The 23,555-nt window shown below is 41.1% G+C and overlaps 2 protein-coding genes across 3 annotated transcripts in view; both read right to left on the reverse strand.

Annotated features, from left to right (window-relative positions):
• Positions 1-645: 645 nt before the first annotated feature.
• Positions 646-3,970, reverse strand: Nup54 (nuclear pore complex protein Nup54). Its single transcript, XM_014355245.2, has 5 exons — positions 3,709-3,970; positions 2,383-2,853; positions 1,357-2,297; positions 1,054-1,281; positions 646-949 (listed from the first exon to the last, which is right to left on the reverse strand). Exons 1-5 carry the CDS (start codon positions 3,809-3,811, stop codon positions 821-823), a joined length of 1,872 nt encoding a protein of 623 aa, XP_014210731.2. The 5' UTR covers positions 3,812-3,970; the 3' UTR covers positions 646-820.
• Positions 3,971-4,377: 407 nt separating this feature from the next.
• The window catches only part of LOC106641023 (uncharacterized), a 44,289-nt gene continuing 25,111 nt past the window's right edge, over positions 4,378-23,555 (reverse strand). The window contains exons 3-6 of one of the 2 annotated variants that reach the window (XM_089593198.1): positions 8,864-9,113; positions 7,905-8,272; positions 7,236-7,620; positions 4,378-7,090 (exon numbers count right to left, since the gene is read on the reverse strand). In XM_089593198.1, the coding sequence (XP_089449324.1) occupies positions 6,914-7,090; positions 7,236-7,620; positions 7,905-8,272; positions 8,864-9,113 (1,180 nt within the window). In that variant the 3' untranslated portion in view covers positions 4,378-6,913. Of the gene's footprint in view, positions 7,094-7,235; positions 7,621-7,904; positions 8,273-8,863; positions 9,114-23,555 lie in introns of both variants that reach the window. The other variant, XM_089593197.1, reaches the window with a different exon arrangement.

Consider the following 23,555-nt stretch of genomic DNA (forward strand, 5'->3'; position numbering starts at 1 on the left):
TTTTCTTCTTTTATTAATACCGGATTGTTGAACGACTCTGTGTATTGTACATACATTGGTTTTAAGAATTATCAGTAGATAAAAAAGACAAAAAGAAAAATTGAAATCAAACAAAAATCGGAAATCGTGAATCGGAAAACGATATATATAGTCTTGCATCGAAGGTACTCGATCGACACCGACGAGATATAAATATTTTGTCTATAAATATAAATATATGTGTATAATTTTGCGTGTATACTGAAAAAAATACTCATTGAATGAGATGAGCAGAAATTTTTAAGAAAAATGTTATCGGTTGTAACTATCAAATCGACATTGACTCTTGGTTTGATAGTTCTAGTACCTGATACTAGTACCTTCCGTGCTAGATTTGTTATATTTCGAAAAAAATAATTTTTGTACTAAAATGTAGAAAAATAATGCGACATCGAGACGACGAATGGACGTATTGTTTCGGTGCCGTATGTAAATAATATATCTGTACATGAGATTGATGAAAAATGTATATTCGATGATGGCCATTACAAACAGCGAAAAAAAAAAGACTAAATCATGAAAGTGCCTTATTGTCAGAAAAAAAAGAAATGAAGAACTAAACTATGTCATTTTGTTCAATAAAAAAAAACATTATTTATACATATGTACATGTTTTACTAAAATTCTTTCCATTTTATTCATTATTACAAATATCCTTCAAAACCTTAACAATATATTTAACAAAATTAACGTGGAAATCCTTTGAATAAATAGTTTTTATCAAACGACTTTGAAATTAGTCTAATTACAAGTAAATCGTAATAAATTTAACCTGCGAGAATCAAGAGGCGGACGATCCAGCACTGGCAAGAAGCTCTGACATCCCATCTTTGATAATCTTCAAACATTCCAAATCAGTATTAACGGTGTCTATCAATTGTGCCATTCCCTGTTGCTCCATGTTCAGATACTATAAAAAAAAATCGGAATATTTGAATATTTACACCAAATGACAAACATTTAAAATAATTTAAAAAAATTGTTATTTAGCAAATCACAAATTTTTTAACTTACCGTTTTAATGTCGTCTTGCGCAATAGGATCCATACTATATCTTTCTTGACATTGGGTATCCGTATGCCGTCTCATTCGTAACTGTGACAACATTTCACTAATTCTACCCTTAAACTGAGTTGGGGCGCTGATTTGGGAATGCATCGTTTCGAAACTGTTGGTTAACACTTCCTCCTCTGGTTGCAACGAAAAACCAATTTTTCTGGTTATTTCTTGCCGTACTAAAATCTGAAAGGATTACAAAATGAGTTCTGTAAGTTCAAAAGTTAAAATTTTGATAATATAAAATTTCATGACCCTTACTTGAAGTACTCTGTGCTGAAGTTCCATGAGCGATCTCCTGTGCTCTTTCAACCTTGCCTGTGTAGATGTGTGTTGCCTTTTTAAACTTTGAATGTTTTCTGCTGTTAAATCGAGAAATGCACGATGTCTTGCAGTTTCTTCCTCTTGACATTTAAGTCGATGTTTTACCTGTTGAAAACCAATCATCGGTACAGGAATGTAGTGCTCTGGGTTTGGATTGTCCAATTGAGCTTGTTTCCATAATCTCGGATCTATGGAACATGGTGGGTTATCCATGTACTCTTTAAGCTGTGCTGGATCTAACTTTAATTGTGGAAACATATTTTCTACTCCTAATTGTGTTAACTGTTGCTTTTGCATGGCCTGAGAAAAGTAGGAAAATAATTCGCCGGCAGGAATTTTCCTGAGAGATCCTGTGGCGCTCTTTTCCGTAACAAAAATCGTAACTTGACCCTTTGCTTCGCCCAGAGACTTTATATTATCTATTGTCACTGTGAGATTTGGTTTGTTACCTAAAATTTGTCCTAAAGAAGCTATCAGCTGTGGTTTGGCATCTTTTAATTCTTGTTCCTTTTTTGCAAAGCAAAAATTTACCAAGCCATCATTGTTATCTGCATCTGGCATGCGGCTGTAGCCAATAGCTTTAAAGCGACACAACGGATTTTCTTGAATTAATTCTATCGGTGGCGCAGTTGCATAATAGTAAGCTTTTCCTACACCCCACAATGCTTGAATCAGGTTTAGCCTAGCAATTGTATTATCTCGCTCATCATTGAATAACTGGCAATTAAATACAGCATTGTACAACGCTTCCGATATCGCGTTTGAACTTTGCTGTTGCTGCTGCTGCTGTTGTTGCTGTAGTTGTTGCTGTTGTTGCTGTTGCTGCAACTGCTGCTGTGGCTGAGTCAAGCCTGTACCAAAACCCGAAAATGTACTTCCTAAAAAAGAAAATTTTGTCATTTGTAATTAAATAATACTTTGATAAAATTCGTAAATTTGGAGTATGAAAAAAAATTACGATACCAGTGCCAAAACCACCAAAGCCAGTACTAGTGCTGGTTGTAACTGGCTTTGCACCAAATCCTCCAAAGCCTCCAGTACTGGCACCAAATGCAGGTTGTGTATTTGTTGTACCAAATCCTGAAAATAGGGATGGAGCCGAGGTAGTGGTAGCTGTAGTGCCAAAGCCTCCAAAACCTCCGAAACCTCCTGTGCTACTTGTTGGCTGACCTGTAGAACCTAAGCCAAAGGACGTGGAAGCTGCAGGAGTAGCACCAAACCCTGTACTAGTACCCAGTCCAAATCCGAAATTCGTGGCCGGGGTTGCAGCTACAGTTCCAGAAGTCATGCCAAAACCTGTTGCTGCTGGCGCACCAAATGTTGTTGACCCAAACACAGGGGCTTGTTGAACAGCTGGTGCACCAAACAGGGATGTGTTTGAAGCTGTTGCTGGATTACCAAATCCAAATCCAGTTCCAGTTGTACCAAAACCAGCTGAAGGCCAAAAATCGTTAATCAGTGAAGCTATAGATTGTCATTTGTATACGCATTCGTATGTTTCTGTTAGTCAAAGATAAACAAACCTAAAAGTCAAAATTTTGACAGCTCTCGCAAAAGTTGGGAAGCTTTTTTTTATAGTAAGAAATAATATTTATCACCTCGTTATTGTCATTTATACTACATCATTAATTAATGAGTAAAAAATGATACTTTAAGCATCTACAAACGCAATGATGGACGGAATACTGAAAGACGATTCTATTGATGTTTTCAACAAGAGCATTCCAATGCAGAACACGGGAGGAATCAAAGTTTATGAAATAGAGATCGAAGTCACATCGGCACCCTACATGGACCTAACAAACAAGATCCCTGGACTGGGCCAACTATCCCATTCGACAATTATCATCATTGGGATTTCAACGATTCTCGCACTACTTTTTTTGTGCTGCATTGCCGTGTGCTTGATAAGAAAGTGGAAAAAGAAATACTACAACTGTCTGCACAGTGGCGAGGACAGATGCGATCCCAAATGTTGTGGATCCCGCAGACCATTACTGAAAAGGGACAAGTCCATGGATTCTCTGAGCAGGACAAGCCACAGCTCAATGAGGGATTGACATCATAAGTAGCATGTAACGTCATGCAACGCGGTAGGAATTTCAATTTATAACGTGAAAAAATCAATTCGAGACCCTCGATCGAGTACATACATTTAGTATTACAATTGTAAGGCCAACTAGAGTATAAGTACCGTGTAAAATTAAGTGACGAATAAAATTAAAAGCAAATTGTGTGGGAGAGCATTTTCTAACCTAGAAAAGACGTGTGTGGAAACCCTCGACTTACCAGGCTTGATGGGGGTCGCGGTGACGGCGGGGTTCGCGGCGCCGAAGGAGAAGGCCGAGCTGGCCGCGGGTGTTGAGGCACCGAATCCAGTTCCGAACGACATGTTTATTGACGCGTTATTTAATTTTCAATTATAAGCACAACAAAAACTGTCACTGTCAACGAACACGCTCCCGCACTGTATTTCCCGCCACGGTTTTACGAATACGAGGCATGCATGATGCACACAAAAATATCTCTCACGACTCGCGAGTCGCGACACGCCGCAACGAAACACGAAACTGAACTGAATTCTTTCAGCGAAAAAGGATCGATCGCTGGCGCCACTTACCGCAGGTTCGAACTTTCTATTTTACCGCTCGTAAGTACTTATACTTTTTCTTAGAAAAATTCGATACAATTATTGTCCTTTGTTGTCATCAGATGAGGCTGCAGCTGCAAATTGTGGTATATACATCTCAAATTTGGATTTTTTGACTTTATAAATTTTGTGTTTTCTATAAAAACAATTTCTAATGTAGCAAGCCATTTCATGCACTTTGATTATGGTAATATTGGATAATACCATGACTTTTGATTTTGTTAATCTCCAGTCTTATATTTTGTGATATGAAAGGAAATAAGGATAAGCAATGGTACACTTGTTTGATTTTATTTGTTTCTGTTTATTGTAAGTATTATAATGTAATTACTGAAATAAGAGGCGAAGGTCGTTAATTTTAGTACATCAGTTTAGTAGTTCGAGCTTCATCATTCATAGCAATGCAACGCACATGCTTGTGTGGTTTTCTTTTATACGTAGTTTACGTGGTGTATATTATCAGATTATCAGGCAAATTATTTTCAACATACTTATAAATACGATTGTTCTTCGGTTTCAGGTAAATTTTACGACGTCTTTCTGCTTTCATTTACTTACATTTGTTTGTTTAAAAATAACTTTTTCTTTACAATACTAGTAGTAATTATTACAATGATGATAATTAGTAATGATAATATTCTTTATTGATCTTCCTTGAAAATCAAAGGACGATTGATTAATTATATACACATTTTTAAGGATTATAGTATCATATATTTATTAATTTCTTGTTAAAGTCTTGTGATCTAACTGTACAAAATACATTGCATTACTTACACAGCATTTTATAATTTGGTGCACACGTACTGTCACACTACAATACATATGTTACTATTCCTATAGATGTGATGTGCTCTTATTTTTTATTTCTATTCATCGTGTATGCTCATACACTTATATTATATATATTTGTAAATATTTACACATTATATGCTACAATATTAGCAATCCACGCTGTTTGTGTTGTTATGCAAGAGATCGCTCGATAGCTGTTAAACAGCTCGCAGGAACATAAAATTCATACAAGTACTACTTATGATAAATTTTTACTCGTAAATTTCATCTTTTCAAATGCAATAACTAAATCGCAATCTTACGTCTTAGGTAAATATCTTTTACACAAAGCGCCGTCCTTTATTTTACCAGCTACAGTCTCAATGTGTGTAGGTTGATTATCCATTTTTTAAATTTATTTATTTATTTATTTATTTTTAATTTAAAATCAATTTACTATACCGCGTTTTATATATGATAGCCGTGCAGATTGTCAGTGTTTATTCAAAAAGCAATGTTCGTATCGAGAAAAAAAAAAAAGTATTTTGTTTCTTAAAATTACGTCTCGGATCAACGAGACTTGTCAAAAAAGTTTCCGAATTTGAATACCAAAATTGTGTGTTTGATAGGTAATTTTGTAACATTTGGGATGCTCAATACAAAATAATTTACACCAGGTAAATATCCATTACAAATATTTATCGAACTTTTGTACGAATTTTATACATATTAAGATTAACAGCTTGAAAATGAAATGATAAATCTTTACAAAGTCGCAAAATTTTACTGTACATATTTGATGATATTACGCATTGCCTCTATAGTTCAACTCCATAATACGCGATAAGAGACTTTTACAACCTTAAAGAACCTGTAGTTGTACATTTGATTTTTTCTAATCTTTCGTAGATGCATTTTTTCGTTCAAACAACATAAACAAAGCAAAAAACAAAGAATATGATTGGCAACGCGTGTTTTATGAAATTTTGTAAAATCACATACGAAAGTTCCAAGCGACAAAAAAGGTAAGCCGAAATTAAAAACAGCACAATCATATACAGTCAAGCAAGGCACCGTACGTTCAAAAAGAACGCGAAACGAGCTTTTTTACATTTGTACGTGAACCAGTGCAGCTTTTTTTTTCTTTTGATCGCCCGGTATATCGAAGTCTTTTGAGTATTTGAGGTTTCTTTCGTTCACCTATTTTATAAAATAAGCGAGTGCCGGCAGACTAAATTACATTAAAAGCGTAGGCGTGCACCTATTTCTCAGTTTTCTTTCAAACGAACTCAAGTGATCTGTATGATTGTTCAAGTTAAGGCTCACTCGTGATTCTGAATACACGTAAGTGTAAAATGTATTTTTTTCATCGACGCGCATCAGCAAAGATTTCATAAATTGACCAAAGGGAACCCTCCGTCGAACGTACAAAAGCAGGAAAGAGACGGCGATGTAGTGTAAAAAAGAAGAGAAAAAAAATTAACTCTGTCCAAAAAGGACTCGGCGCGTTAAAGCTAATAAATACAGTTTTAAAAGAAGTCCATGATTGGATGTAAAACAATGGGGATGCGAAATCGATTAAACTCGAAAGCACGAAAAATTAAACGCGCGCGGTATTCGCTTATGACTTTAAAAAAAAATAATAATAATAATAACAATAACAACATCAACAATAATTTATCACATTTTTATGCTCGTAAACCCTCTCTCTCTCTCTCTCTTATTGATCTCGACGCGCAAATATCACAATAGAATTGATTTGTCCGTGCGGACAAAGGAGAGTAGTAATAGTAGTAATAATAACATGATTGTATAGTTGCCACGGTCCGAGTTAACCGAAACAACTCGCGTTGGCTGACTCGAAGAAGTTAGCGCACGTACTTACACAGTGTGCATCAGGGAGGAGAGAGATGGAGAGAGAGAGAGAGAGGCGCAAGCTAATAAGTAACGGACACGAGTGCCCGTCCATGTACAGGTGCCGATTCGTCCTGGCGCGATGATAATCGCGAGAGGCGTACATATATATATACACACGCGTAATTATGTACCCATCACGGCTGGTGCTCATAGTCAGGCGTACGACTGGTCGAGGGAGATGGCTATCTTGTTGCCCTTCTCGACCCAGTTCCTCAGCCTGCCGCGCAGCTCCTCCAAGCTCTTGGACTTGGCCTTGTTGATCCTTTTGTACTTGACGTCCTTAGGCTTGGTCACCGACCTGTGGTTGCTCATCACCCTGTTGTAAGTGACCTGCTAGCGTCACGCCCGGCGCCCATCAGCCACCGGAAAGAAAAGCAACGACGCGCTCGTTAAGTCTTAAATATTATAACAACGCCGAGCTCGGTAACGGACGCGTCTTGGAGGAAAAACAAAAAACAAAACACACGACAGTCACCTGTGCCTGCTGGCTGCTCTCGTCCCTCGTCCTCTGCACCGGGGCCGGGGAAGCAGCGGGTTTGTCCGCCGACGCGGCCCCCTCGGACTGCTGGGCCTGCAGCCTCTCGAAGCTACCGTACAAGTCGCGCAGCCTGGGCTTGCCGCTGCTGGACGGCGTGTCCCGGTGGTCGGGCTGCTGTCGGGGGTCGTTGTCCGCCTCGCCGTCGGTGGGCTCCGGCCGGTCCCCGTCGTTGTCCTCCTCCACCGAGTACACGGTCTCGAGGACCTCGGGCCTTCGCAGGAAGCCGTTGCAGCGCCGGCTCGCCGCGCAGTACTTGTTGGCCGGCTCGACTGCGTCCGACACCGATCGTATCACCGTCACGTCCGTCAGATTCGAGCGAAACCTACGTATAGTTGTAGAGAAAAAACATATCAAACATCACCGCAAGTGCGGACGAACCGTGACATTAAATTGTGGAAAACAATGCGTTTGGCTAACGGGAGTAAACGGGACCCACTTGAAATCCGTGTACCCCGGTCGAGTGGAAAGAAATGCGCGAGCTAAGAGCTTGCGATTTGCCCTCTGTCTCGATGTCCGTTATTTTAATAAATGTATATTGTCACACTGGGGTCTAATGAGTGCAGTTGCGCGTGATTGGCTCGGTGCAGGGGGAAAATATGGTCGTACCTTGGGGGAGAGGGATCGTCGAGAAAGTCTAGGACGACGGCGCTGTCGCTGTCGCCGAGGCTGTCGAGGGCGTCGCAGGGTGGCGAGTCCCCGGCGAGGGGTGTGCTGGCGGCCCTGGTATCCGGTGCTCCCGGGGTTCGGCCACCCATGCTCGGGCTGCCAGGGGTCGACTCGCCGGTGTTCCGGAGCCTCTGCTGGAGCTGCTTGATGGCCCGCTGCTGGCGCATGATGATGGCCTCGCGCTGCCCCAGGCACGCCTCTATCTCCTTTTGCTTCCTGCAGAGGCGCGACTCGAAGAGCAACAGCTGCGACGACAGGCTCCGCAACTGCTCGGCCTTTTCCCGCGTCAATCGCGACACCAGCTCCTCCTGCGATTCATCAATACATTATACACACACCTCGACACCTCGTGTATCAATTATACTATATTTATACATAAATATATCCGTTTCATGGGTTTCCTCCCGCCCCCTTTCCATTCGTTTCGCTGGAAAATTCAACCGATTTCGTTATATACCGACAGACAAGCTTATATTCGCTGCCAATGACGAGCTTATCGGAGGAGGCGTTGTACAGCTTTTGCTCGAAAGTTATTCCTTCCGCACGGGGAGGTTTCTAGTAGCTCGGCCGATTCAAATGTCCCAAAAGAGGAGTACTTATAGGGCTTATTTCATTAGAAAAACGTTCGAAAGCCAAAAGGGATTTGCCGCATCAGCGGTCGATTAACATTATTGCCAGCCGTGACATTGTACGCAATATTTATAGATATCGCGAGTCGAGATGAAGGTAAAAAAAAACGCGTCTCTGGAGATTTTAGCGCGGAGAAGGACAAGAAAAAAAAAAAAAAAAAAAAAAAAGTGCAATGATATCAAATGTAAATGTGCTTGTATAGATGACACGTTGATGTTTTGCGTGCGAAGGCGTGGAGTAAAATTGAAAATGCAAATTGACAGACGCACCTGGAGTTTGAGGGTCCTCCTCCATGCGAGCATCTGGTGAGCCTGTGCCCTCTGCCGCGCCCTGAGAGCGGCTATGACCTTCCTGGCTTCCTCGAGGCTGGTGACCTCCTGCTGCTGTGGCTCGCGGGTGACGTCCCTGCAGCTCGTGCACTCCTGACTGCCGAGCCCACTGTCGCACTGCCGCTGATGCTCATCCTGTTGATGCGGCGGCGTAGTCGCGAGGCCGCTTTCCATCGACGACTCGTCGAAGCTGCAAAGTAGGCGCACCAGTTATACACGGCGCTCGACCGATTAGCCGGCTTTTCTCCAGCCTCTTTTCTTTTCTTTTCTCTCATCTCGTCGCTCACGATTCGGATGGCCTAGATTTTTCTTTCTTTCTTTTTTTTTTTTTTTTCCTCCTCCTCGCCGCGTGACGTGACTAGACTCTTTTCACGGCTGCTCTCCCGCGAAATCGCGTCTCTCGACTTTCCCTTTTCGCTCTTTTGATCAATTTTTTTTTTTTTTTTTTTTTTTTCCTCCCGCTTACATACGATTCAAAGTGTGTACTCGCTCCTTCACAACAGCGAACGCGGGCCGACACGGATATCGGCAACAAAGTTGTACATCCGAGGACAAATCGATCAATTATTTTGGTGAAAAGTAAAAGCTGTGTATACATGGTATTTGAGGTATGCGGGGAAAAGTTGAAAGGAAAACGTATATACACAAGCAGGTATAACGAGCAAAGTGATAGAGAGAGAGACGTGCCAATCACCGGGAACAATCCGTTGGTCAATTTAGTCGGCATATTTGCGACTAAACCCGAGTTTGCAATGTGGGCATATAAATCTACGCGGAGCAGGGACATAAGCGTGCAGTACCTGTACACGACTATATATATATAGTCGAAAAAAAAAGAAAACAAGCGTTATCGTGTACGGCTAATTTACAGAGCCTGTCCTCGGGCCTGTCGTAAAAAATTACGTTCCGTCGTGATCGTTTAGCCTCCGAGTGAGCGAAAGGAGAAAAAATCCCTGCATTTGGAAGCCAATTTTTCTTTCATCGCTTTTCCTTTCCCATTATATAGATACAGTCTCCTTTCCCCCCCCCTCCCTCCCCTCTCTTGGCATCGGGTACATCGTGCACCTGTTGCGAGTCGAATCTCAAGTCACGTGCGGCATGTAGAGGCATATATGATTAGACGTTCTTCGGCTGCGTTTTCTGCAAGAGCCGGATTAAAATTATAGATCCCCGACGAATACGAGTAAGTAAAGGAACGATGGGGCGAAAACTCAATACTTACTCACGTGTACACCATGTAATAATGAAAAGTCCGCACGCGGATGCCCAATTAGCGTTCACACGGATGTCTGTATAATATATACATACTCGTGCAATATAATGTAATATTGTATAAAATGTTACCCGATGCATTTGTGACGACGGCGACAAGTGCATACATGTCCGTGCCGTTTTTTTCATATTTACGGACACACTCGTCTATGTTTATCATTACTTTGTTTTTTCGCGTATATATATGTATTTCACTCCTATATGTACATATATTTATACATACACACACTATACCCTTTCGATCGTGCCAAGTGTACGAGGCTGGACTACAAGTGTCCCCTCTGTTTTTACGATCGAACCCAACCCAATGTACTTATTACAAAAATATACAAGAAGCAGTCGGACGAGGTGCAAGTGAAATCAAATCACCAGTAGTGGGGGAGGATCTTAATTCTACTCTTTTTTTTTTTTTTTTTTTTTTTTTTTTTTTTTTTTTTTTCACACAAGGAGGACGCTGTGGTGTGGAACCAATGTATCGCGAGACGCAAACAAAAACAACGGCTTAACCAATCAAACGGGCAGCGGTGAGCAAAGCAACAATCCACATCGAGTCTATAATATCATATAATATGAAGTAGGTAAATCCCACAACTGGCGATTTGCAAACCGTGACAATTAAATCCTGTGCCAATGAAAATGCAAATAGATTAGTTAGCAAATTGATGGCAAAACATAAAGCGATCGTTGTGCGTGAGCTGCAGAAAGGGGTGTATATATATAAAAAAGAAAAACCATTGAAAAATGTAAACGTAGAAAGGGATGCACTTATCTGTGCAGCTTCTTCCGTGCTATAATACGTTATACCGTCGGCAGTGTCGGCTGCACCCTCTCTTACTTTGACCTTGCGGCTCCGAGAGGTATAGCCTCTCTCTTTTGGACTCATCCTCGGGTATAATATGTACGTATATAAACATCTATACGCATCAGCTGTACCTACATGTGTACCTATATGGTGCTGTTGTAGCCAGTCGCTGTAACGTACATATTAATTGTTTTCTGCGGCTAGTGCTGGCAAAAAGACCAGATGTTTTCGTATCATGTACGTTGCTATCTTACCCTACTGCAGATAATATTGCCCCCGCGCGCTCATTCCTCCCCACTTGCACTTCCTGTATCACATATTACGTGCGGTACGTAAATATATATAATAATATGATACACGATGTGTATATAGGTATACGTTTGACTCGTGCCCTTTCTGTGTGTACGCGCCGCGATACCTAGCAACGAACGGGGACCTTATTTGTGCTTCCCTTCCATCCGTATATGCCCTCAGTTGACTCGTTAGGTTGCTTGTATTTTTTTTTTTTTTTTTTTCTTTTCTTGGCTCAAAAGTTCATTTCCACGTTGCCTGAGTTAAGTTACCATGCGGAAAAATAACAACCCCGCGTTTTTTTCAACAACTTTTACAGTTTTTCCATGTGTTTGTTCACGGCTTCTTAAAGTTTTTACATTTTTTTTTCGATTCTCTGGAATGATTTCAACATGTTTTTAGCTTTCTCGATTAAATATTAGCAATTTTTTCTGTAAACCTTATATGATTTTGAGAAAAAGTTTGAAAGTTACTATTTTTTGAACTTACGAGAGCTATTATCTCAAGAAATGGGGCTTCGCGAAAAAATTATTTTTCTACTCCTTTTCACTCTAAAAATGTTTTCAGCTGATTAAATTGTGTGTTTTTTTTTTTTTTGTTTTTTTTCTGGCATATAAGTATTGCATATCCACCCGAAATATTTAATAAATCGTGAATTCACACATGTGCAATGGATGCCCGGCACAGTTGCTTCAATCTATACAACAGAATTACGGGTTTTTCATGAAATAAAATTCTCAACAAATTTTTACCTAGTAGAGTAAAATTTTACCGTTAGCCTGCATAGGTAGGTATTTCATTAATTAAATCCCCGTATCGAGCAAAACTATTTTCTCCGGTAATAATAGTACTGCATTCCATTTGTAATGAATATATTTTATACCCTCTCGTTAAAATAATTATTTTCAAAGTAAAATACCGTATCATTTGTACATCGACACAAACATATTGATATTCGTATCACCTCACTCGAGTATGTATATGTATACCGGTATAATATACTCTTTGCTCCGAAAAGCAAAATTTTAATTAAAATATCGATATGGATAAAAGTAGTGGGAAAACTCGCCGAGCTGTATCGCGCGGGGGCACTCACACTCAAAAATATAACACTGTAAATACCGAAATACCTACACATAAACAAAATACATCATCGAGAATATTTAAACATCGTTGTCGAGGATTGTTGATTATAAAAAAAAAACACAGCTACCGCAACTGCGCGCTCTGTGAAAATGTAATTTTCAACAGGTTTGGATTTAAAGTGTAGTAGATATAGGTGTACCACGGTGAAGCCCCGGTACATTGGGTACACTACCGTGACCCGGCGCGCAAATCGCAACTGCCGACCCAAGCGAGCGTTATCCGACGCCCAGGCCTGCATTTCACGGACGGCGATCATGTACAACATTTGCAACGTACGTACATCTCGTGCACGAGCGAGGGAGAGCGTGACTCGCCATTGGCGCGCACCTCCGAGGCGAAAGAGGACGACGAGGAGCGCAGCTACGGGCAAAGTATTAGGTATTACACACACAGAGCCAAAGTCCTCGCGGGAGCAGAGACTTATACCTGGTCTGCACTTTAACCGGCCTGCGGACACGCGATGCGATAGGGGAGGCTCGCCGAGCCGTGCTATCCCATAGCCGATTTCGCGGAAAAACCCGACGGGGGCTAATTCCTACTCCACGCTCAGAGAGGCATAGCAACCGGCCTATGTGGTCTTTCTACACCATCGTATACCAACCATACATACACAGGTATATACCGTATGTTATACGGGGGTATAGAAGGGGACACGAGTGTCCTTATACGATTATTCACCGAGAACACGCGATCTCGACTTTACATATATAATATGTATACCCTAAGCTGTATAAGCCATCATTCGATGTGAGATGGGGTGGTTTTCCGGATCTCAAGTTTTTTTTTTTTTTTTTTTTTTTTTTTTTCATTCAGCAGATCAATCTTTTGCATCTACAGTACCCTTTCAAACTAAATCAGGGAAATAACTATACTCATGGGTACTGAATTTTATTTTTACTGGGTAAAATCGGTGAAATCGACTTAATTTCAATCAGTGAAAATTGTCGCTGCGAATCTGTAGTATTTCACTGATTGCAGAGTTCAAGAGATATAATATGCTTAGGAATATGACAATGTGATCATGTACTTGCACGTAGCTCTTCTTAACCACAATGTTTTCTGCGGAAAAAAAAAATAACATAGATAGCTCCTTTTTATTTGCGCACCCGTCGGTGGCATATATATATGTAAAGCGAAATTCTATTTATAAACGCTTGTGTATACGCGGGAGCGAAAACCTGGAAATCCCGGGGATGTATGCTAATTTTGCTAATGTTCGAGCAAATGTTGCCGAGGGCGTGGGCGAGGGTTGTATCATTACACGCTGGGCCAAATTAAATGAGCCGGCTCGCCTTTCTTCCTGAACTCTCACGTGCACCCCCTTGTGCGTGAATATAGGGGGAGTTGCAGCTGCCTTGAGTCGATGACGTGGTTGTGAATATTTCCTGGAGTCATTTGTGGGTCCCCCCCCTCCCCCTTGAAGTTTGAAATGGACTTTTAGGGATGGTGGATAAAAAAACCACGTTTTTTTTTCGCACAATACATACTTTTTTCCTTTTTCCTTTTTTGCTAAAATTACTCAAAAAAAAAAAAAAAAATGTTTGGGACGACAAAAGCACTTTGTTGATTTTTTTTTGTTTCTCGATGATTTGACCATTATTTCTCAAGTCCCAATTAGGAGTACTGCCGTGCATCCTTTTTTGTTAAAAAATCAAACGTGGGACTTGAATAAAATAAACTGCGAGACGATATTCTGGGCAACGACAGTTTTCCCGGTGCAGTGCGATCCAGGGGAAGTAAAAACCCCTGGATCCAAACGAGCTACCGCCATTTAATTATCTTCTGCTTTTACGGGGGAAGGGAAAAAAAGCACGGAGCACGCCCCCGAGTAAAATTAATACGCGCAAAAGAAGAATTCATTAGCTCGGTCTATAAAAGTACAGAGTTTTAACGAAGCGACAAAGGTGCCCAACGATCGGCAAAGAAAATTATTTTTCGAAAATTTGCGCGAAAAAAGAAGAAAACCATTGGGGCGCAAGAATATGAATTTTCTTCACGGGGAGCTCATTTATACAAACAAACCGCAGGCTCTATATTATATACGTATGTACATAGCGGGGCGGTCATCATCGTATACCCTTAAATTTAATATACTCGAGCTCGTGCGTGCGATGAGCTAATACACGCCGTACATAATATATTATATACGTGCTGATGTATACGCGTTATATCATACGACAGGACGCAAGTGAGAGTATAGTAAGTACGACTTACGGGTGTATTATACAGGTGTGTGTGCCCGATAGAAATTGCCCTGTGGCTATACAAGGTTCCCGCGGCCCTTACATCACGTATACATATAGGTACAAACACACATACATCCGGACAAATGCACGAGAGAGCGGCCACCGCGTGGGTTAGATCAAAGAGCCAAGATACACCACAACCGACTTGATGCACCTTGTAATCTGTACATTATTCGGCTGAGCCGATCTTTCTCGCGGGGCTCGTGCAGCATCTTCTCCCCCCTACTTGTGTGTATATTATATAACAAACCCTACAATATAATATATTTATATATATACGGTGGATCAGCATAATAACACCCCCTTCCCCATACCAGCCTCCGTACGCCATATGGGTATTAGAAGAAGAAGGAGCTACATCTACATCTGCACGGATGATGCTTGGACGCGCGTTTATTGCGATTTAATGGATTTGAGGGAGGTCCCGGCAGGAAAATAAGGTATACACGGGTGCTCATATTACCCCGCGCGAAGCTGCGTAGCCCGGAGATTCATCGCTCGGGGGGTCAGCGAGCAAACAGACCCCTTCTACTTGGCATCGCACTTTCCCCACTGACGACTTTTTACTTATTCGTCCGCTCGCACACATAAATATGATTTTCATCCAACGATAATCGGTACATTACGTATCAGCGGTCGCGGGTATTCGTAAACGAACGGCCGAATATAGTATACCTATACCAACTAACTTGTAATATAAATATATATATATGTGTGTGTATCATCGCGATTGCCTGCACCGGTTTATTCATTCATTCTTATGTTATTTTTATTTTAATGAACAACTTTGGTCCTTCATCCATCCGATTTTTGTTTCAAATAGATATGATATGCAATGATCCTTTTCAAAAGTTGAACACGTGTAGTAATATACAAACGCATTATAAGACACCGGACAGTACCGTAGCAATTGAGAAATTAATTTTGCAGCATTGCACGTAGGTACGTTTAAACAAACGTATATATATGTAAGCTTATACACGAGAGTTGCGTTGACAAAGTTAACTCGGTATTTTGTTAGTCATGTCAGTCATTGTTTATATTTTGTACCATGCCAGGGTAAACGTGCATGAAAAAAACTTTACGTGCACGAATCCCCTGTACAAGCAGCAAACTCTCTCCGGCACATGCAGAAGCAATGGAAGCCCTTCGCTTCAAAAGAGTGAGTATATATATATTGCAGTGTAGGTGTATTGTCAGCTCCGTTGCGACAGTACCTGTATATATATATGTATACACAGCAGGTGAGGGGGCGCAATTGGAATTCCGTAATGGAACCGATAGAATCCATAGCCGGCTGGCCTTCGGAATCATTCCGAGAATGACCCGAGGCATCCGATCCCTTTCCTCGCTTCTGCGGTTGCCTGCTCCGCTGATCGGACGGAATATAAGTACATTATCCTATACCGTCGCGCGCTATACGGGAGTCTGGTGCGTACAACCCGCACTTCGAAACAGTTTTTCTAATTTTGCTCCCTCCCATACTCGTTGACAGTACAAAAAGATGCCACGCGAGTAGCGATTTTTTAACGGTTTAAAAAAAAAAAGTGCCCAAGTACAACACGATTTTAAAAAGTATACTATTTGGATTTTACATGTATACGACATATACCATCTCAAAAGTAAAAACCTCTTATAAAATAGTTTCGCTCGGACTTCCTGAGATACGAGTTATATATACCAACACTTTCAACCGAAAGCCTCGACCCCACCGCGTGGGTTTGATACCGATCTTTATAGTGGGACGAAAAATAAAAATCAAGGGACGAGCACTCCAATTTGGCGCGGCTGTCGCTTATTGCCGAGAGGCTCGAAACAAAACAATCCACCTATATAAGAGTAACAAGCAAGTAGGTATACGCCTATATACATATACCAACCAACGGACTCGTTATAAGTATTATCCTCTCTCCGCGTGAGGAGTTGTTCCAAAGGAGTTGGCGGAAAGAAAAGAGATAACAAAAACAAAGCGAGTATTTCTCTCTTGCAGTTCGAGTAGATCGCGAAAGAAGTAAGACAAACACGCTCTATGGGACATTTAAATCCATCCATACCCACCTCTTGCTGGTTACACACGCGCCAAAAGGAGAAAACGCGTCCTTGTGTCCAAATAACGACGTGGCTCGTTCGATCCAATTGATATACAGTAACACTCTTTCAACTACACAAATAACTAAGTCGCGAAACTAGCTGTGTCTCTAGTTTAGGTGCACGCCACAATGAAAGTTAAATTTAAGAGAAAAACACCTATTATCGCGGAAAACCCAAAGTAAGTACAAATGAAATTTGAGAAATATGTCCATATCCTTTACGTATACAGCTATATTGTACAGTATATGATGTGATAATGCCCACACCACGAGATACATGTGGGGTATATATATATATAATACAGGCCAGTTGCTTATTGTAGCTCGCGTTTCCGGGAGACGGTGTGGACATGGGTCGCTATGGTTTCCGGATCGGCCCGTTAACCGCACGTGCGTACACAAATATAAATATATATAGGAGAGGTGCCCACCGTCACCCGCAGCCTTCTAGAGCGGAAAAAAGAGGGACCGACCCCTTCACGTGTATTTCATCCATCACGATGTGTGTGTATACATATCATGTTGCGCCTGCGTACGTGGTGTAATTGCGTGGGCGGGCGCCGCGGCCTGGCTATACAGGTACACACCACTGCGGCACCATAGACCGCGATTTTCCGTCTTACAATACTTATCGCGAGAAAGTCATCTTTCGGGAATACATGTACCACCTGTGTAGCTGTTTAAGAGCAAGTAAAGCACGCACGCGCCCGATATACAATATATACTTATATATTACACATAATATACTCCTGCATAAGTTATACATTGTGCGAACTGTTGGTCTACTTGTATACATACACCCACACGTGCCGATCTCTTGAGTATAATGACTGACCGAAATCTCACCTGCTCCTGGCATCAATATCTATATAGTTACTGTGTGTTGTGTACCCTTTGTTTTTCCTTTCCCCTTTTTTCCCTTTCCTTCCATTACTGTGTCGGCGCAATGGGCTACAACGACTATACGACTATACAACCTACAATCGATTGACGAATCGTCATTTATTCATCGACGCGAGACAGGCTGATCGTAAAAGTAGATGGCACCGGAATTGTCGCTTGTGATACATATATGCGTGTAGGTGTACATATTTATATGCATGGGTAACCAAAAAATTCATGGTGAGTTGCGTCACCAGTATAATAATATATAGGTAAGCACTAACTTACTCATTTTGTACGAGAGTACTGATACATGAGGAAACAAGGTAACCTTGACGCACACGAATGCCACAATTGGTCATCATCATTGAAGCGAATGTATAGGTACAACGAAACGTGCCGACACGAGTATATATACCTATGTATTTAATTTATGATAGGTACATACTTACGTGGTGTCCATTGATATAAAGTAACGAAGCGCCGAAATCGCAATTCATCCGAAGTAAGTATTACCTACGTGGTAAATTATAGACGACCTCTTTGAAAAAAAGCTACACGCGCAGGACGCGCTGTACTAATACGTGTTACATTTATATATATATGTGTGTGTGGGTGTGTGTGTATATGTATGTATGTATGTATGTATGTATGTATGTATGTACATGTATAGCGGTAAATTGCGGTATAAGGAGGAATTAAATCGAACTGCTGATTAATAATTCGCTTTGTAAGTATGTGGGGCAGTGCTCTCGCGGCTACACGGCCTACAAGCGTGATGTATGCGCGTATACACGGAAGTTTTAATAAAATAATCTTACCGCGATAAATAAGTACAGTTGGCGAGATTTCGGCACGGGATAAGGACTATTATTACATTATTATATGTAGGTTTATACGTTTGTGTACCGATTTATGTACCTCTACGTATATATATACACGAGCCGTTCGTTGACTCATACGTTTTAGTATACGTATATAAATAAATTTGACACTAGGAGCCGGGGTGTATGGGTGCACATACACTCGTAATACGTATATGTATAAAATTGATTTGCGCGCGAGCTCGATAGGGTTGTTTCGGTGTATCTATACACGGATGATAGATACGGAAAAAAGATTAAATGCTTGTATACGTATACTAACTGTTACTCCCCGATGGAATGCGCGAGATAGGTGGAGTAAAGTAAGTGTACCGTGTGACAATAGTAGGTGTGTGTTGTATGCCCACTTCATTACATGTGCCTACACCTAACAAGTGCGAAGTTAAATTATTGCGGGCGAATAGCATACGGCTTGATATTACACCTCCACTGCCAATAACCCCCGCCCACATATGTGAGGATTGGTATACGTTTACTCGCAAGTAACTTCCAGCTTTAACACTTTGGACCTTGTGATTGTTGGGATGTGCTTTTGAAAAATTGGGCTCAGGTCTTTCGGCAACTCGACCCCGCTCGGGTACGGAAAATTCATCCTTTTTTACGTCGGGTTATTTCATTTTTCGTGCAGTCTGGTATTTTTGATTCGACTTTACCATGCAGTTTAACTAAAAGGGTAGAAACGGGTGCAAAGTAAAGTTTTAAGAAAATAATTTCAGTGTGATTATTCACATTTTAATGATTCAACGGGAAATCAGGTATATAGATTTATCCTTACGATTATCCTCGCGTAAAAATGTCATGATTTACATTGAGGAAGGTTCAATAATGTAAGATGAGGACAAAATTAATTTTTGTTTTTCCTTTATATCACGAAATTGTCACGTTATACATGTTATTGTAGATCTCTTGTGGTATCGAATAATTTTTATTGTTTTCTGGGGAAAATCAAATAACCGCTCATTGATTTGATGTCTTATTAAAATGGGTACCACGAGAAAATATATAATCATACAATGCAAATAAATTTTAGTTTATAAAATAAATTTTATAAATGAAGCCACTTGTTTATAGTATTAAACCTTTTTATTAGTTCATGCAAGCTAAGATAAGTACCCGTCAATCTGAAAACACCATGTTACGCTTGGCAAGCGTTGTTGTCGGTTGATACCGTATGTATATATAACACGCAGTGCGCACGTGTACCTGCTTCCTCTCCTTCTGCCATTCGGTTCTAATTAAATTTTCAAGCAGGTAGGTGTATATACGCGAGCTTTAGGAAAAATGTAAACGTTTTTACATTATTCATGCGCTAAAAGTGGATTACGCCGCATCCCATGAAATCACAGGATTGAATGAATATATCTAACGGAATATCATGGGAGGACTTGGCAAATTTCCATCCAAATGAGAAAAAAAAAAGAAAAAAAGTTGGAAAAAAAGGGGGAGGGAAGAGCTAATTTTCCGCTACTTTCAGTAAACGAATCCGCGCGGCCCGCAGCATCGCGTTAGCATCGAAATCGAGTTTACCCAATTTCCTCTCTCTCCCCCCGTGCAGCGCATATAATACACATCAGCCATACACATCCCCTTGCAAAATTCGCAAGAAAACAAGAGCTGCGTGCGTATGGGTACACAAAAAAAATGTATACATATATATCTCACGCCGTACATGGCCACCTCCCCTTCTTTCCAATTACCGATCTATACACAACTATATGTGTACGTATATGTATTAACCCGCAGCTGCACTCTCACGCGACTCGAGCCGTTGAATAAAACGATGTTTAACAATGCGAAAGTGCTCCTCCTCCTCCTCCTCCTTCCCCGAGAGCTGGCGGAGTATAAAGGTGAAACGAGGTTTTCTCGCGCTCGCACAAAGACAAGGAGATAAGAAAAGGAAGAGAGAGCGAATTCGCCACTATAATCTCATTTGCTTGTACAGCGGGTGGATTGGTGTATACGCATGACTATGACTTAGGACATTTTTACGCCTTCTTTGACGTTTTCGCTCATGCCGAGAGCTGAGAAATCAAATGGCTCTCCCAAGTGATTGTGTGTGCATGCTTGTTTGAAAAAAAAAGGTGGCCAAGTAGTTATATTTATATGCATATATATATATGCCTCCAAGTTCCTATTTGATGCTTTAGGTGATGGCGAATGAGCGCCTCGTACATAAATATAAATGTATATTGTACGCTGGGGCAATAACAAAAAACCCATTGTCTTTCAGGCAGACAGTGGAAATTGAGTGGGTACCTATATCTATATACAAATTATACGTATGTACATCAGGTACACGCGGACGCGCTATATAATGTAGCTTCCGGTTTTGTAATGCTCTTCCCCGCGCGCGTTATTCGCGCATAATTATCATACAGGCAGTGGTACACACACAAACACACGCGCCATGTGAGCATCGTAAACGTTGCCTACTTATATACACCTATGGTAGTTATGTACATTTACCACACGCGAGAGCTAAAAAGCCAAGTACCGGTGGCGAGGCTCATCCTTTTTTTTTTCCCACAGCGCACCATATCTTTAATGCGATGCTGCTCGTTAAAAGGGCGCGTGCCGAGGTGACGAGGGGCAACCGGGGAACGCATGAGGTAGCGGAGCGAGCACGTACAATACACAAGTCGGCTCATTTACATGACAATCTCCGGTGAAGAATAAGGAGCTCTCCTGCCGGTGCTGTAGCTTATACTTATGCGTACATGTATATACATACACGATATTACGTGGAGTGCGCGTGTAATTGGAGGTATTTAGTGACACTCTGTAAGGAACCAGATCTGTTTTGATGCATGTACTTTTGGGATGATATGATCCTCGCTAATTCATCAGCCGGACACCGATCCCGAGAGAAAAATGGGTCTAAAACTGGTCTGCCCCGTACGCCAATAAACTCTCTTGAAAAAGCCTGACTTTTGCCAATGACAGCGAATTTTAATCAAAATTACTCCAAGAGCTGCAAGAATCTTTTAAAACTTTGTTTTTCAATCCGGTTTATCGCTATACTCCGACGTTTACGATGGCACTGGATGTGTAAAAAAATTGTTTAAAAGTTAATTTTGCCAATTACGATATGGTAAGCTATCATTGCGTTGAACTTTATTGTCTTTACATTCAACAATGAAATAAAGAAATGGATTTTCTCGAGTAATTTTTTTATTTTCGTATTAAAAATCATTACGCAATAGTCAAAAGAAAAATAATTAATAAAAATTACAGCTCCTTAAAAAACTAAAATCGCAAGTGTAGCATAGACCGCGAGCTACTCTCTTCCGCTCCTCGAACACAAGTGCCATACTTTATACTTGATGTAATTCCGCGCAGCGTATTGTTTTCCTCTGTTTTATATGATTATGCGCGCCACGTACAACCACATATAGGTATACAACGCGGCTGCAAGTGCAATCGAATAAATGCAACGACAACTATTTGCAGCCGGATAGGAGTCGTCGGTCGACATCCCGAGTAATGGACGTGCTCGAATTCCTCGTTCGTCCGACGCGATTTTATTAGGATTTCCGGATCGAGTAGTGGCGGAGATTTGAATTTATTACCATCGCTCGAGTCTTTCCTACATATATATGTATATCTCTTCGCTCGGGTATTCGTGCACACACACACATATATATATATATAAAGCCGATGATGCTATTATATGCACGATAGATCGGTACGTATATATATAGGTGCAAGCACATTATAACCGACGGGCAAATTGAATTCGAGAGTTGCATTCGCGATGAGCGGAACTATAGAATTGTTTTTCTCTTTTTCGTGTACAAAATGTAATGTATATATAAGGTGGCTCAATCGTTATCGCTGTGTTGGATGTTTTTTCGCTGAAAATCGCAGTTTAAAAAAAAATATGTAGCTGAGATTTCGTGAAATTGAGCGACGATGGCGTGGGTGGTGGTGGATTTATGCTTTCCTCCCCCATACCTAGCCCCATCATTTAAAATGCTAACGAAGTATATTCGCGAAAAAGTGAGCTTGCACAGACTATATTTATGTACCTTCGTGTGATTTTGAATTTCAAATTATTTACAGCTGCTGTCGAAATTTCATTGAATTTATCGCCAATTAACAGCCGTGGCCGAGCTACATACGTATATACTATGCGTTACAGGTGTCCTACGTATATGTACACATTATTGTACACCGATATCTATATCTCCAAATTATTGAGATTCGTGTACAAACGGCATATATACATCCTGCACGGAAAGTTTGTTTGGAGAACATCGCGTATATATGTATTTCACATCGATTGTTATAATATTTGCAGGTACAGCCAAATTAAGATCGGATAACTCGGAGCATACGTTTATTGTTGCGGTTTCTCATGTGCCTGATGTACGTACACGAAGTGGACAAAGAGAAAATTGTCAGTGCTTGTATATAGGCTGGCGCACTTTCATTATTCTCCGTTACGACTCGGTTGCAAGTAGGTAATATTATGCCTATACACTTGAAAGGCACGACGGGACAAAGCTGCACGGAAGCCGATAAAACAACAAATGGCCAAAGTACCGCATTTTCATATTGTTTTTAATAATGATGATGATTATTTAGCGCAAGTGAAGCGTGTGCCGAGTGAGTTACTCAACCGTTATTATGTGCCCGTGACCATCAATCCATCCGCGTGGAGCACGAAAACAGATTATGTACCGTGTAGGTATACCCAAACGGGTAGAGGCTCATCTCCGAGTGCGAAAGTAGTAAAACATATATACAAATGGGGGGGGGGGTAGAGTGAAAAGCCATAGTGTATAGTTTGACGACCTGCCGCGCTTGTATATACGGATGGGCAGCTGCAGCGCGATTTGATTTTCCGTTTACGGAGTCGGTTTGCCCGGCGTCGTAAATCATCGGGCAGCGAGTCATGAGCTCCTCTCCGGCACCATTGCACCGGGGCATCACTGGCGCGCGCATCATCAACCCCTCGCAAGGACGAGCTGCGAATTTCCTTCGGGAAGATTTGTGCCTATATGGCCTTCGAGCTCT

The sequence above is a fragment of the Copidosoma floridanum genome, unplaced genomic scaffold, assembly GCF_036245765.1.
Source record: "Copidosoma floridanum isolate Cflo_tuat_1 unplaced genomic scaffold, Cflo_Japanese_pri ptg000019l, whole genome shotgun sequence".
Lineage (NCBI taxonomy): Eukaryota > Metazoa > Arthropoda > Insecta > Hymenoptera > Encyrtidae > Copidosoma > Copidosoma floridanum.